We start from the raw sequence: 16,161 nt of genomic DNA, 5'->3' as shown, positions 1-16,161 counted from the left end.
TGAAACCAGCAACAGCTATAGAGAGAGATTATGTAACTGATCTCTTGAAAGCTGCCACTAACTTAAAACACAAAATTAAGTGCAAACCATGTTCAGAAGCACAAGCAAATTTTCAGAATTTAGACAGGGAAAAAAAAATCTCTTGATTCTGGGGCAGCTGCCCTGAAACTGCCCACAGATGCGTCAGTGGGCACAGCCAAGATCAGCTGACCTGTAGCTTCCTGAGCCGCTGAATTTCAGAGTGGTTTGGCTTGTAGCATTATTGTGGCAATAACTAACTACTATTATACTCTTTTAAAGTAATACAAATTAATTACCAGCAGAACAAACATTAAAATGCAAATATGATTCATCTTTATTGAAACAGAAAGTGCGTATTTTTAGTTGAATTGTTTGGTTCCTCTCCGACCGCAGACAAACACCTTCTCTGTGAGCACATCCTCATCACTGGAGCTGAGCCGGCCTGGGAGGATGCGCTCAGAGAATGGATGTGAAGGACATTAGCAGGCTCAGCACCGCTGCGGGAGACACCACCTTTCCAGCACCGTTCAGTGCCAGTATTTCTCACGCACCTCATCCAGGATGGAGAGGACAGCCTCCATGCCCTCTGTACAGGTGGCCTGAATCTCAGCTTCTGGCAGAATAAATCCTTACGTACCATTGTCCCTCAGCTTGAAAGTGTATGCGAAGGGGATCCCAATGTCACGAGCCCAGTCTCTGGAAGACCCTGGTGTGGTGTCTATGAATGAAACCATGAAGGCAGATTTAGAAACTGTACTGTGAGAGCACAGATTTCTATGGCCATTATCCAGCAAAATAAATCAACTCTTTCAAGTTAGGGTCCCCTGGCTGGCTGTCTTCTCCTTCCCCGTCTATCTTAAGCCCCTATAGGACAGGGGTTATATTTTGCTCAGCCTCCCTCTCGCTCCACCATCCCCACAGGGCTGAAGATTCTCCCCGGTGCATAGCAGAGATCTGGTTAACTTTTCTCAGCTAAATCAAAGACTGAACAACCTAACGTTTCACGGAAAGACTGAACTGACATGTAAAGGAAACAAAGTGACCAACAGGAAGATACTGCGCAAATATTTTCCAGGCGGTCCTCCGGGGGGCGGGGGGAGGCGGTGGTGGTTGGGGGAAGGCAGAGTGCACTCTCCTTTCAACTAAATTCCTTGTTTTTAGAGTCTTTCTCCAGGCCCCACCTGCTCTGCTTTCTTAGCCTGATGGGTCCTCTGGGAACTGGATCAACTGACCAAGGATCACCGGAAAACATCCTTCCTGTTAACTCCCGCGCTCCTTCTCAGCTCTTTTTAACTGAAGCCAGAGGGAGTTCTGGTCTGAGCTCGTGTGTTAGTTTTTTCTTCTCGCTCACACCTCCTCCCTGGAGAGCACAATTCTGGACTCGTAGACTCCCTTTTATCCTTGGTGATTTTGATTTGTAAAACTTCCTGTTGATCTCAGGAACTCTTCTCTCTCTCCTCTGCTCACCCCAAAGTCCGCTGATGTTTTTGTGCCTTGGATACTATGGAAGAGGTGAAAAAAAGATACTCGCATAAAATATCTGCGCTCGATCCAACTCTATAATTGGTTCCATGCTTTGCTTTCAATGTGTTTGCTGCCTTCTGTCCAACTTGGATCTGTAGGTGGGAAATGCAGAGACAGATATCTGGTGTGAAAAATAAATCCAACAATCCAGAGGGCTTGGTATTTTGTCCAAATCCATCGCCAGAGTTCCAGACTATGTCCCTAACTTCCCATGGGACATCTGTGCCTAGGTAGCCTGCTGGTACTTCAGGCTCCGCATACTCAAGCCCAGTTTCCGCGTCTCCCCAACTAATAAGGCTATCCAGGTTCTCATCTTTCTGGCTGACCTTGTTCCACAAACACATGTAAAACCCTGCAGCCATCTTTGACTCTCCTTCTTTCAAATAGTTACCAAGTTGCATTTCCAGTGCCTTCACCCCATCTGAGTCTCATTGCCACTGAAATGGACTATTGTCATCTTCTGTTTCCCTTCCTGTCAGCAGCATTCCTTATCCCAGTTGATCCCACCTGGCTTCCAGGTGAACTTATGTAGGGTGGAAGTATGATTGTGATCCTGCTGAAAGCCTTCAATAATGCTCAGTTGCCCACTGAGTTCCATACAAACCTCCCAGTCTCGTATTTGAGATCCTCTATGATATGGCCCTAACCCGTCTTTCCAACGTCATATTCTCTACATCCCAGGCCAGATGATGAAATTCAAGCTCCCTCGCTCCTCCCTGGACGTGCCCCTTTCCTCAGACTCTCTGTCTTTTCTCAGCTGTTCCCTCTACCTGAGATGCCTCACCTCTTGTCTCTGTCTGTTGACATTCTGCCCAACCTCAAAGGACTTTCTCAAATGTCAGCATCTCCACAAGGCCATTCCTGATCACCGCAGCTGATTCTCTCTCCCGCTTTTTCCCCCAGAGTCCTTTGTTCACATCTTTCTCACCACTCCCGTCTTATTTTTCCTTATAGGTATTTCACACTTATCTCTCATGGGCTCGTGGAACTTCAGAGCTGGAAACTACACCCTTCCCCACACAGACCACCTCGTCACCTTACTACGTTGCAAATCCTGCAGAAGGCAATGCTGTCCAAGGTCTTGGCCTTGCTCTTGGCAGACCCTTTCCTGACATCAGAGTCACTGAGATCCAAGTGTTCTGCTGTGTTTATTCACATTCTGATAAATCTCCTCGCACACCTTCTCGACAGTCTAAATATTCCCGCCCCAGACTCCCTGATGCTCTATTCTCCCTGCCTGCTGGGATATCCCGCTACTTCCCCTGGGTTCTACACAAACCCCCCCAGAACGCACGCCCACTCCCTGCCTGGGCTGTGGCCCTCCACCGCTTTTCACCCTCAGGGCAGCCTGACTGCACTTGCAGGTGTCTCAGCTCCCCTGACTGCTGACTCGGGACGGGTCTCGTTTCAGACACTGCCTCTCTCTTCCTGGTCCTGTGCTGCCCAACTGAACCCTGAGGAGCGACAGGGTGGTGCTCGGGGAGAGTGGGGGGCAGGCCCAGTGAAACTCAAAGAGGAGAGGAGAAAAGGCAATGAGTGGTGGTGGGTTGTACGCAGCTTGTGGGCAGCTCCTCAGGGCGCTGGGACTTCCTGTGTGTGGCTAAGATAAAAGAAAAAACATTAAATTGAACATGTTTTCAAGCTCTTTGCCTCCTCTCCACTCACCACTGGGGATTCTGTCTTTGGCCATTGACCTTCTGTCTCTCTCCCTGAAAAGAGGTCCTGAGTCTGCCTTGGTTCCTGGGCTGTGTCGCCCGGACTTGAGCTGAGGAAGTCACGGAGCAAAGCTGGTTTAATCATTACGCCGTTTGTAGGAAGAAGAGGGAATTATAAGGAGAGGAGAATCAGAAAGGGGATTTCTGGAGAGAGAAATTCTGGTGAGAAATGAGAACGGAGGGTGGAGAGAAAGGATTTGGGGCGGCTGCTGCGTGAGTGGAGATGAGAGCCTGAGGCCTGGGGAGAGAGTGGTTGTGAGTCACCAGCTGCACTCCCTTCTCAAGTTCTTTGAGAGTCCCTAGCAGAGCTATGAAGCACTGTTAATTGTCCTTAATTCCCATGGGTTCTGCATTTCTTCAACTGAAACTCCATGCCGATGGTCCTTGTGGGGCCTCCACTCCTATGTGGGTCTCATGGAGCAGCTCCAGACTACCTTTTCCATCCCAGTGGTGTCTTGCATTTTTTGTCTTTCCTGCAGGTCACCCCAGACACCCATTTCTTCTTCCCATCACTAGCCTTCACCTATTTTATCCCATACCCTTCTCGTCCCTCAAATCCCGGCTGTGGTGTGGGAAACAGTCTTCCCAGTTCCCCTTCTTTATTGACAAAAAAACCCCCTTTTTTTATGACCCCACCAGCAATGACTATGGGGAAGTAGATAGAAGCAAGAAATTAAGATATCTGAGAATTACAGTCGCAATCCGTAGCTTATAGGTCAGTCCTTTCTGAGGAGGTGAAGTGAAAATCTCCTAGACTCCGGCTTCCATCTCTAGGCGTGGGATTCCTGATTTTTCTTCTCTCTCCTGACACTAGACTACAAGGCCATGACAGCCAATTTCTCGGCTGCCCTTCTTCTCAGCCTAAAGGCACTTTCTGGTCAAACTAATGAAAATCCCTTTGCTAGTAGTACATAATTTACATTGCTAAAGACCCCAAGCCTGCTTCATAACTCCTCACCTGGACCCAGAGAATTTCCTATAGGTATATGGTCACAGGCAGGTGCTCAGACAGATTGATTAAGGCCCGGGCATGTGTGGGAGGACAGAGCTAGGGATGGGCCACAGGGGTTGATGTGGGAAGAGCTCACATGGAAAGAATGTCAGCATCTACAGCATCAGCTTCTCACAGCTGTTCTGATTTCCAGAGCCATTTGGAACAGGGCTGTCTAACACTGTGCCTCCCTGTATCGTGATTGCAAGTTCTTGATCACACAGTATAAGATCTATCACGATTTCTACGCATTTGGTTTTGTAAGTACATAGAGATTAATTGCTGGTCTCTGGTGGCTGCAAATCTTCCTAGAAATGGAAACTCCTTGTACAGTTGGTTGAACCTGTGTCCTTGTGCACTCTATCAAGCTTACCCCTAAGAACCTAAAATTTATACTGCTAGCCAGTGTCAATAAGGTTGACACATGGGGCAAAATCTACACAGTGTCTGGTTGTTGAAAAGTCTTGGGGATGAATGTTTATGCTAATTCTTCAGCACCTGAGACTGTCAGAGATACAGAAGGGAGAAGTCTCTCAATTCAGTTGACTGGTTTCCACACAGGCTACCAACGGTCTAGTCCTTTCCACCTCAGAATTACCTTCCAGGGATGGCGATGCAGCGCCTCAGGCTCCTCCTGCCTTCCTGCCCCACTCAGCCTGTGGCCGGAGGGCTCTAATCTGACAGCCAATTAGCACACGACCCTCTAACCTTTGAATACAAAGCTTGCAAAATGGTCACGTAGTATCTGTTTTCCTGAACCAAAAAGCAAATAAAATTCCCTAGAAAAATACTGGGCCTACGTGCCTCTTTTTTCTGCTAGTGGAAGGCCCGTCCCATCAAAGATCTACAATGGCCTGTTTTTGGTGGTTCGTTTGTATTTGTCACAGATCCCTTTAAGCGGGAGGCAGACATCTATGGCAAGCATCACAGAAACTGGGAGATAAGGAGGGCTCTGGGCTTCCCCGTGGAAATGTCTATCTCTGCAGGTTTCTTTACTGAAGAAATAGAACTTCTGGGGCCCAGAAATGAGGAGGGAACAGGACACAGGGGACTGGGCATCTACCCTGGTACCGGCTCCTAGAAGCTGCAAACCCTTCCTGAGCAGAGAGAGGCAGTGTGAGGCGGTCGCTGGATGCAGCCTCTGGAGTCTGAAGACGGGCGTTCCAGCGCGGGTCCTCCCTCACTGTCGAGAGGGGCTCCCGGGCTGCAGTCAACCTCAGGACTCAGTGTCCACATCTCCAAAGTGAGCTTAGTATATTGTCGTGAGGCTCAGATGCCATAATGTCTGTCAAATCCCTTTGTAGATTGCAAAGGTCTGGGCGAATGTTAGTAACTTCCACACCTTGCAACATGATCACATAGTATAAATGTTCAAGAACAAGCGCAAGAAAGATACTGGGGGCCTGCCGGGTAGTTCTGACTGCTGGGGGAAGCCTTCCCTTCAGCAAAGAGCTGGGGTGGCTTTTCTCTTTCTGTCCAGGCCTCTGTTTTATGGGTCCTGCTCCCGAGGGAGAGGGAATGGAGGCGTAATGGAACTGATGGGCCTCCAGGCTTCTGTGATCTTAAGACAGAGCAAACTTAGCCCCACCCATCCCAGCACTGGTTGATAATGGGGAGCTTGTTTTAAAAAATAAAAAAGTTAAAGGGAAAATAACAAGCTTTAGTGAGAATGTGGAACCCTGGTGCACTGTTGGTAGGAATGTAAAATGGTCTACCTGCCATGGAAAACAGGGTGAGAGTTCCTCAAAAACTTAAAAATAGAACTACCATATGACCCAGCAATTCCACTTCTAGATATATACCCAAAAGAATCAAAAGCGAGATCTCAGAGATATTTACGTACCTATGTGCACGGCAGCATTATTCACAATAGCCGAAAGGCAGAAACAACCCAACTGTCCATCAGTGGATGAACAGGTAAAGAAAATGTGATATGTACATGCAGAGGAATATTATTCAGCCTTAAAAAGGAAGGAAGTTCTGGCACATGATATAACGTAGATGAACCTTGAGGACATTATGCTGACTGAACTAAGCTCGTCATAAAAAGAGCCGTACTGGATCCCGCTTGCATGAGGAATCTGGAGGAGCCAAACTTATAGAAAAAGAAAGTGGGATTCTGGGTTCCAGGGGCGAGGAGTTCTGGGAGGTGCTGTTCGATGGGTGTAGAGTTTCAATTTTTGGAGATGGGTTGCACAATTATATGAATATACTTAACACTACTGAATTGTGCACTTGCTGGTTAAGATGGTAAATTGTATGTTATGTGTATTTTACCACAATTAAAAATTGAAGAAGTAATTTTAAAAAAGATAACGAATATCACAACAATTCTAAATGTACCCCCTCAACCCCTTGTGTCTGTTGTCCTCAGGTTCACAGCAGGGAGAAGAGTCCAGGCCTCGTCAGCACTTCCCCCACCAGGGCTGGGTGAACACGGCCTCGGAGAGGGACCCCGAGGGGACAAAGCCGCTTCCCGACCCAGCTGGGGTTGCACAGCACTGCCCCTTACAAATGCTCCCAGGCAAATACCAGAGGCAGAATTTGGAAGAAAATAAAGCCTTGTGTGCAGCAGAGAAGGAGCAGATAGTACTAGCCGTGTTATCTTAGATTTGCCATCTTCCACTAACAGCTGGCGAGTTCTTTAAAGCACGGTTCGAAAGCTGTAATTGCTGAACGAAGCTTCAAGAGAATTTACAGAAATAAAAGCGCATTCCTGCAGATTTTTAACATAATCATCTCATTTATATTATAGCCGAATAGCTAAGATGTCTCCCAACTTGACACTTTGCGAAACAGTTAGTTAATTAGTGTAGGTAAAGCGGCATTTAACCCAAAGCCTTTCCAGCAGGCATCTGGCAAGGTGCAGAAAGCAGGAGAAAGGAAAGAAGGAAGAGCAGAGAGAACAAAAGCGGGGCTGGAGCCAGAGTCTTTGGAACAGAAACAGGGAAAGGAGGCAGGGCTGCCACGAGGCTTCTCCCAACGCTCTGGTCTTACCAGGTCCTTGTGGTGACTTGACTTGTTTGTGGTGTAGCCGTAAGGCACGAGGAGGAGCTGCCCGTAAGAGCGTAAGGTCAGGAAGCAAACAATGCTCTCCTTCTTGCTGTCTAACAAGCTGGAAACAGCTTTTGTCTCTGGTTCAGACGCTGGTCCTGCCCCACAGAATGCTATATCTTGGCAGTTTTTAGTTGTGCCAGTACCTAAAATATACAGGAAACCACAAACAAGGCGGGAATCCCCAGCCCAGTTCAGAACCCACCGAGGGTGAGTCATCCTTGCTCAGGGCGTCTAGGGTGGAATCGGGGCTTGCTCTTGCTTGTCTAAGTTAGCCCTGGTTAAATAAGTCAGCCTGGATAGTCATTCAAGGAGAAACGCAGACAGGCAGGAGGGCTAACGTTCAGATTTAGAAACAAACATCATGCTGACATGGCCTGGGAAGGAAGAAGCAACACGGAATGGCATTTTCAGTAACCTTGCACTTGAACTTGTGGTGGGCCCTGAAACAAATGATTGGGACCAGTCTTTGGGCTCCCAGGTCAGACTCTTTAGTCTCGCTGGTTGAAGTCTCTCTCCCACAGTCCAAACGGCTTGAGTCTCATTAGAGCTATTTTGCAAGGACATCAGCAGTCAGTCCTCCTCATCAATACCAGTGAGGACCATCAACGAAGCACCCTTTACACGCTGGGCACATGCTCAGCCCCTCCTAAGTGGCATCTCGTTTAATCCCCACAACAACCTGCGGATAAGATGGTATTACTGTGGGCCACATTATAAATAAGGAAAAACCGAAGCAGAGAGAAGACGAAATTTATCCAAGATCACACAGCCGCCAAGCCTGAATTTCAACTCTTGCCATCCTGTTCCTAGCCAGACTCCCCCTAACCACGCTGACCTCTTTCTGTGCTTCTGATTCATCGGGCACATTGGGATTCGGAAGCATGGAAAAGCCTCAAGGAGAAGAAAGCACTCATTTACCTCTGCCCTCCTGCTGTAGAATAATCTGCAAGGATCATTCTCTGATGCTCCTTTTCTTTATGATAATTCATATATTTTAAAACAAAGCAATAGGATTTCAAACACATTCACAGGGGTCTAGGTGCGCTGTGACCCCGTTTAGCCAATCTCAGAGACCTGCGCCCGAGTGTCGCTGGTTCCTGCCGTGGAGATAAGGTCATCCCCTTAGACGACAACACTGGAGAGGAAGTCTAGAAAGCTGCACAAAACCTGTTTATTTTCAAAAGTCATATTTCTAGTAATTCACCTCTTTCCTGGCTTCTCTGCTCCATTTGTCGTTGTTCTTCCTCAATTCATCTACTCAACATGTACTTACTGCACCAGAATATGTTGAAATTTCTATTGAGATCGGTCCCAAAACATGTGCCATTATTATAGGATGAACGGGATTTCCTCCAGATCCTGTAACAGAGGAAATGAGGATGTTGCCTTCTGTCTCATAAATCACAGCATCAGTGATGATGGGTGGCTCTCGAATGTTAAAAATGGTTCCTAGGGTTGTCTGGAAGAATTGCCTTAACATTATGAAGCTTGTGTGTGTCATTTTTAGTCTCACAGGTGGGCTAGCAACCCCCAAAACAGGAAGATCTGTCCAACCAAACACGTACACACGTGTAAACCATCCAACTGGAGGGCGTGGTTTGGCCTTTTCCTCACAAGCAGATTAACAGTTCTGGGTAGATGAGATCTGCTTCATCAGGGAAAGCGTCAGCGTCCTTTTTCAGGTCCGAGTGATAAAGGAGGAAAGGGAAATAGCTTGGCAGATGGAAAAAGGCTGTTCCAGATGTGTCAGAGATTGCCTTTGCGTGTTTCTGGAAGCAGAAGACTGGTGAGTGGAGATGGGGATAAAGACAAGTTTTGCCAGATGAGCTCGGAAGGAAGGACCTGTTCACACTCCGGGCCAGAAAGCACCAGAAAGACAAAGGGGTCTCACGAAGGGGCTGTGGGTCACCATGGGGGAGGCGGAGGAGCGAATACTCTCTAGAAACAGGGGCCCTTGTTTGTGGAGTGATATGCGTCAGAAACCTTTTAAAGACGAATTTGTCTACTAAATGCAAGGGGTTAGCCCTGAGCTCACATCTACACCCGTCTTCCTCTATTTTGTACATGGGATGTTGCCACAGCACGGCTTGATAAGTGGTGTGTAGGTCTGTGCCTGGGATCCAGGCCTGCGAACCCTGGGCTGCCTACACCACCGGGCTGGCCCCTGCACTGCCTCTGTTAACCTTGTCCCCATTTCTGACTATAGGGTCCCTGAATAGTAAACAAATGTCCCTGGCTTGGGGCAGGGAGACCTCTCACCCCCAGTGAGGTAATTCCCAGCCCTCTCACTCACCTGCAGATAATCCGGGCCGGGCCTCATCGGTCGTCCCCAGGAAGTGCTGAGTCACCACCTCCGTGCACTTCTCTCTTATCTGGCTCATCCACTGGTAGATCTGCAGCAGCCGGAGGACTGAGGGTATCAATGAGAAGACCGTTTGCTGCCTCGAATTAAGATGACCGCTTCTTTCATGAAGATACTGAACTCCAAACTCTGCTCTAGGTTGCAACAGCTGTGTGCTAAACAAACCAGAAGAGTAAACCGAAGAATCATTACCCACCTCCTCCCATTTTCATTAGAGATCTACCCTGTCACCCAGTCTTAGGACACTGTCGAACTTTACAAATAAGTTATTGCAAATTAACAATTTCGATAGTCCACTGATAACACTTCGGAAACACTGTATAACAACACATCCTTCAGATGGCGCCAACTTCCAGGCTGCCAGGTGGTGCTCCATTGCGCCGGAAGCTTCAGGTCAGCCTTCTTTTGTGGGAGCTTCTTCAGTCTTTGTGGATCCCAACAATTTCCTTTGCTGATGTCTGTGGATCCAAAATTGGAGAAGACCTGGGGATGCCCTTCACAGAACACAACAGAAGTTTCTAAATCAAGCCAAGTTAATCATTTTGGTCCGCCTGAGTAGACCTGAGTAGATGCTGATTTAATTACAAGCCGTACACCATGCTTAGAAAGGAAGGGCCTGAGACCTTCTCCCATAAGTCAACACCTTGGGGCTCTATAAGGGAGAGTGAACAGGGAAGTCACAAAGATAGGGCATATTAAGACAGTCGTCGGCATGTGATATGACACTGCCGCACTCAATTTCTAGAGTTGAAATATCTGACTGACAAGAATAATGGTAAATAATAATAGTTAATTTGCGATTACAAATATTCTATTTGAAAATATTCGTATCTCAATTGACATTCATCTTGTCATAGAACCTCCACAGATAAAAGGCATGATTATAACTAACAGTGCTTAAGTGGGGAGGAGACTGAGAAGTCGTCCCCCGGGGCCCGTGTGTGATTCTTGATGGCACTGGGCAGGGTGCAGACGCCTCACATCCTGGGGAGCTGCACACAGCAGCGAGGGGCAGCAGCAGCAGCAATGTTTATCTGCTGTTCAGTGAGCTGTCGTGTGGTTTATCTCATTTACCCCCGAGACAAAGCTGCGAGAAGGCTACTGCTCTCCCTGCTTCACGTCTGAGGAAACTGAGGCCAAATGAGGACAAATGTCTTGGTCAAGGTCACAGAGCAAGTGGCCAAGCCAAGTGTGACCTGTCTCTGATAGCAGGGCAGTAGTTTTCCATGGGCCTTACTGGGCCTTGTGCAAAATCGTAGAATTTTCAGTGCTTTTGAGTGATTGTTACAGGGGAAAATGTAATTTTTTTCTTGTACTCTGAAAAAAGTTCTGGAAAATATTAATATATTTCCCAATACTGAGAGAAGAAATGGTAAAGCTTGTTTGGAGGGTGACTTGTGCACTTATATAAAAAATTTAGATGTGCATATCCTTTAACCAGTAATTCTATTTTTAGGAATTTATACTCCAAAAAAGTTTTGCATAATGTTATTCACACACCCCTCACATATGCATATGTAGTAACTAATTTTTTACCGTATCCAGTTTCAAAATCCACCGCGCTTATCTTAGCAGCAACACAAATACTTCTTTGAAAAAAAGTTTTCCCCTCTTGAGAACTGCTGCCTGTGTCCCTCACACCCCACAGGAAATACCACATTTTCAGCCCAATACAATTCAGTGAGAAGGCTTTTCCACTCTGTGTCCCACACCCCCATATGCACTGGCCCTGCCCTGCTCACACTGGCCATGGACCTGATGAACAAGAGTATGGGTTAATTCTGATCCATGTTCCCACGAGCAAAGCTGGTTGGGATGTTCTTTTCCCCCGTTTCATTCTTGTTGTTAATTTACTTTTTTACTGCATATCACCAGGGTTGTAGCTTCAACGGTGGTCATCGGTGGGTGATGTTTGGGAATCCGCTGAACTCAGTGCACATGCAGATCTCAGCCTCACATTTCGAGCCCCCCCCCCGTCCACAGGCAGCAACAGTGAACTGGATCACCCATCCTAAAGTAGGTGTGACACCACCAGCCCCCGGCCCCCAGGTGTCCTGCTCACCTCCCCCACGGGGTGGTATCTGTCATAGGAATAGGTCTCCGCGCTCCTCCTCGGACTCACTGTCTTGTCCATGCCCTCTCGCCTGTGTTGCACTAGGGATCTGCAAAGGGGAGAAGGTCAGACCAAAAGCAATGAAGAAAGCAGGCTGTCACGGGGGCTGCGAGGCTGTTGAGAGGTGGAGACAGTGGCGAGCGCAGCCTTTGGAGGACAGAGCCAGCGCTTTGAGACCTCGGGCAACCGGGGAGTCCCTCTGGGCTGCAGTTTCTTCATCTGAAGGGTGAGAACAGCCATTCCAACCTCGCTGGGAGGCTGGAATAATTCCATAAGATATTATCGATAAAAATACTTATAAATTTGTCAAAGAAATAATAGCCAAGATTTATTGAACTGAAACTTACTATAAGACGTGCACTGCTCTAAGCCAATCAAATCTCATTTGCTTCTCTCAAAAGCCCTGAGACAGGGATTCTTATTATCCCCATTTCAGAAACGAAGAAATTGAGGCAGAGGGAAAGTGTTATTGGGATTTAAACCCTGACGGTCTGATTGAAGAGCCTGCAACATTAACCACTGCACTGCGTGTAATGGTGAGAATTAATCTTTAAACAGTAATGTATCTTTCTTTTAAAATAAACTTTATTTTTTAGAGCAGCTTCAGGTTTGCAGCAAAATTGGACAAAAGGTACAGAGAGTTCCCATGTACCCCCTTCCCCACACAGACGCAACCTCTTCCACTGTCAACATCCCCAACTGCAGTGGTACGTTTGTTACAGTCAACGCACCTACATTGACACTCATTATTTCCCAAAGTCCATAGTCTACATTAGGGCTTACGCTTGGTCTTGTACGTTCTATGGGTTGGGACAAATGTGTAATAACATGTATCCACCATTACAGTATCATACAGGAGCTTCACTGCTCTAAAAATCTTCTGTGCCCTGCCTATCCATCCCTCCCTACCCCTTAACCTCTGGCAACCACTGATCTTTTTACAGTCTCCATAGTTTTGCCTTTTCCAGAACGTCGTTAAAATTGGAATCATATAGTGCGGAGCCTTTTCAGATTGGCTTCCTTCACTTAGTAATATGCACTATGCATTTAACTTTTCTCTGTCTTTTCACAGCTTGGTAGTTCATTTCTTTAGTGCTGTGTGATATTCCATTGTCTGGATGGACCACTGTTTATATATTCACTCACCCGCTGAAGGACATCTTGGTTGCTTCCAAGTCTTCACAGTTACGAATAAAGCGGCTATAAACATCAGTATGCAGGGTTTTGTGTGGACAGAAGTTTTGAATTCATTTGAGTAAACACCAAGGAGCGTGATTGCTGAATCATATGTTAAGAGTGTATTTACTTTTGTAAAAAACTACCAAACTGTCTTCCAAAGGGGCTGCACCATTTTGCATTCCCACCAGCATTGTATGACAGTTCCTGTTGCTGTACGCCCTCACCAGCATTCAGAGTTGGCTGTGCTTTGAATTTTGGCCATTCAGGTAGGTGTGTACTGGTATCTCATTGTTTTAACTTTACCTAATGACATATAATGCTGAACATCTTTTCACATGCTTACTTACATTCTCTGTATCTTTTTTGGTGTCTGTTCAGGTCTTTTGTCCATTTTTTGATTGGATTATTTGTTTCTTATTGTTGAGTTTTTAAGAGTCCTTTAGGTATTTTGGATAACACTCCTTTATCAGATGTGACTTTTGTAAATATTTTCTCCCAGTCTGTGGCTTGTCTTCTCATTGTCTTGACATTGTCTTTTGCAGAGCAGAGGTTTTTAATTTCAATGAAGTTCAGATTGTCAGTTATTTATTTCATGGATCATGCATTTGGTGTTATATTTAAAAAGTCATCACCATACCCAAGGTCATCTAGGCTTTCTCCTATATTATCTTCTAGGAATTTTATGGTTTTGTATTTTACATTTAGGTCCATGATCCATTTTGAGTTAATTTTGAAGGGTGCAAGGTCTGTGTCTAGATTCTTTTTTTTTTCTATGTGGCTGCCCGGTTGTTACAGCACCATTGTTGAAAAGACTACGTTTGCTCCATTGTACTGCCTTTGCTCCTTTGTCAAAGATCATTGATTATATTTATGTGGGCCCCTCTCTGTTCTGCTCCACTGACCTGTTTGTCTGCTCTTTCACTAACACAACACTGTCTTGATCACAGTGGCCATCAGGGAGCTTTACAGTAAGTTTTGAAGTTGATCAGTGTCAGTCCTTCACTTTGCTCTTCTCCTTCAATATCATGTTGGCCGTTCTGCGTCTTTGGCTTCTCCATATAAACTTTAGAGTCAGTTTGTTGAAATCCACAAAACAACTCACTGGGATTTGGATTGGAATTGCATTGACTCTATAGATCAAGTTGGGAAGAACTGAGACCTTGACAATATTGAGTCTATCCATGAACATTGAACATCTCTCCATTTATTTATTTCTTCTTTGATATCTTTCATTACAGTTTTGTAGCTTTCCTCATATAGATCTTGTACATATTTTGTTAGATTAATACCTAAGTATTTCATTTTTAGGGATGATAATTTAAATGATAATTGTTTGTAATTTCAAATTTCATTTGTTCATTGCTGGTACATAGAAAAGCAGTTAACTTTTATATATTAACCTTGCATCCTGCAACCTTGCTATAACTGCTTATTAATTCCAGGAGTGTTTTTGTCAATTCTTTCAGATTTTCTACATAGATGATCACGTCATCTGCAAACAAAGACAATCTTATTCCTTGCTTCCCAGTCAGTATACATTTCATTTCCATTACTTGTCTTATTGCGTTAGCTAAGACTTCAGTGCAATATTCAAAAGCAGTGGTCACAGTGGATGTCCTTAACTTGTTCCTAATCTTAGTGGGAAAGCTTCTAGTTTGTTACCACTAGGCATTAGGTTAGCTGTAGATTTTTTGTAGCTATTCTTTATGAAGTTGAGGAAATTCCCTGTATTCCTAATTTACTGAGTGTTTTTGTCATGAATGGGTGTTGGATTTTGTCAAATGATTCTTCCACATGTTTTGATATGATCGTGTGGTTTTTCACTTTTAGCCTATTGATGTGATGGATTACATTAACTGATTACTGAATGTTAAACCAGCCTTGCATACCTGAGATAAATCTCACTTGATAGAGATGGTGGATAATTCTTTTTATATATTGTCAGATTCAATTTGCTAATATTTTGTTTGGATTTTTACATCTATGTTCATGAGAAATATTGCTCTGTAGTTTTCTTTTCTCTTAATGCCTTTGTCTGATTTTCATGTTAGGATGATGCTGCCCTTATAAAATGAGTTAGGAAGTATGTCCTGTGCTTCTGTCTTCTGGAAGAGACTGTAGAGAATTGGTATAATTTCTTCCTTAATGTTTGGTAGAATTCGCCAGTGAACCCATCTGGGCCTGGTGCTTTCTGTTTTGGAAGGTTATTACTTATTGACTCAATTTCTTTCATAGATACGGACCTATTCAGATTGTTATTTATGGCTTATCTTTTAACCATTTAATAAAACTGTTCAATGCCTCCTCTATGCTAGAGATTGTGCTGGCACCTAAGAGAGCACATTCATGCACATTATATAATTCATTCTCATTACAACGCTGTGAAGTGTTTTCATCCATGATTTACAAAGAAGGAAATGAAGGCCAAGAGAAATTAAATGACTTGCAAACGTCCCAGAGCTAGTAAGTCTACAGCTGGTCCTCTATCTAAGTCTCACAAATGTTTGATGAATGTCTTATTCACTAGTTAAAAGGCTTTATCTCAGCAAGAAATGGGGTGATATTTTCATTATTAGCACATACTAACTGATAATTTTTTTGCCCAACAAGTAAGTATGGAGTGATTACCATGTTAATAGCACCAGGATGTGAGGTTTGGGGAAGCTGAGGTGTGAACTTTTGGATAGTGACCCTGAATTGCAAGGAAACGTGTTAGAAATCTAATTAGTTAATGTTTCAATGACTTTTATCTATTTTCCTACATTTTTTCCCCTTAACATCCATGGTATGATATCTGCTCTTTCCCTAAGCCTTCATTTCCTTATCAAAAAATGGGAGTAATAATACCATCCCAAAGGAGTCTTATGAAGATTAAATAAGTTAACCCATGTTGAACAATGAGGACAGTTTCTGACACCTAGTTAATGCTTACTTAGTAAGTGTTAAACAGCAGTAGTTTGGGGCTGGGCCTGTGACCGAGTGGTTAAGTTTGCACGCTCTGCTTCTGCGGCCCAGGGTTTCACTGGTTCGGATCCCGGGTGCAGACATGGCACTGCTCATCAGGCCATGCTGAGGTGGCGTCCCACATAGCACAAGCAGAAGGACCTACAACTAGAATATACAACTATGTACTGGGGGGCTTTGGGGAGAAGAAGAAGAAAAAACAGAAGGTTGGCAACAGATGTTATCTCAAGTGCCA

At 45.1% G+C, this 16,161-nt stretch overlaps 1 protein-coding gene across 1 annotated transcript in view; it reads right to left on the bottom strand.

Moving 5' to 3' along the window:
* Nucleotides 1–337: 337 nt before the first annotated feature.
* The window catches only part of CPO (carboxypeptidase O), a 53,548-nt gene continuing 37,724 nt past the window's right edge, over nucleotides 338–16,161 (bottom strand). Inside the window, 9 exon segments of the mRNA XM_023622607.2 lie at nucleotides 338–551; nucleotides 554–739; nucleotides 1,553–1,637; nucleotides 7,249–7,451; nucleotides 8,582–8,667; nucleotides 8,923–9,091; nucleotides 9,602–9,701; nucleotides 11,733–11,832; nucleotides 12,930–12,983. Coding sequence (XP_023478375.2) covers nucleotides 478–551; nucleotides 554–739; nucleotides 1,553–1,637; nucleotides 7,249–7,451; nucleotides 8,582–8,667; nucleotides 8,923–9,091; nucleotides 9,602–9,701; nucleotides 11,733–11,832; nucleotides 12,930–12,983 — 1,057 coding nt within the window. The 3' untranslated portion in view covers nucleotides 338–477.

Source organism: Equus caballus, chromosome 18 (assembly GCF_041296265.1).
Source record: "Equus caballus isolate H_3958 breed thoroughbred chromosome 18, TB-T2T, whole genome shotgun sequence".
Lineage (NCBI taxonomy): Eukaryota > Metazoa > Chordata > Mammalia > Perissodactyla > Equidae > Equus > Equus caballus.
The sequence above is the reverse complement of the archived record's forward strand: the minus strand, read 5'-3'. Positions and strand labels throughout refer to the sequence as shown.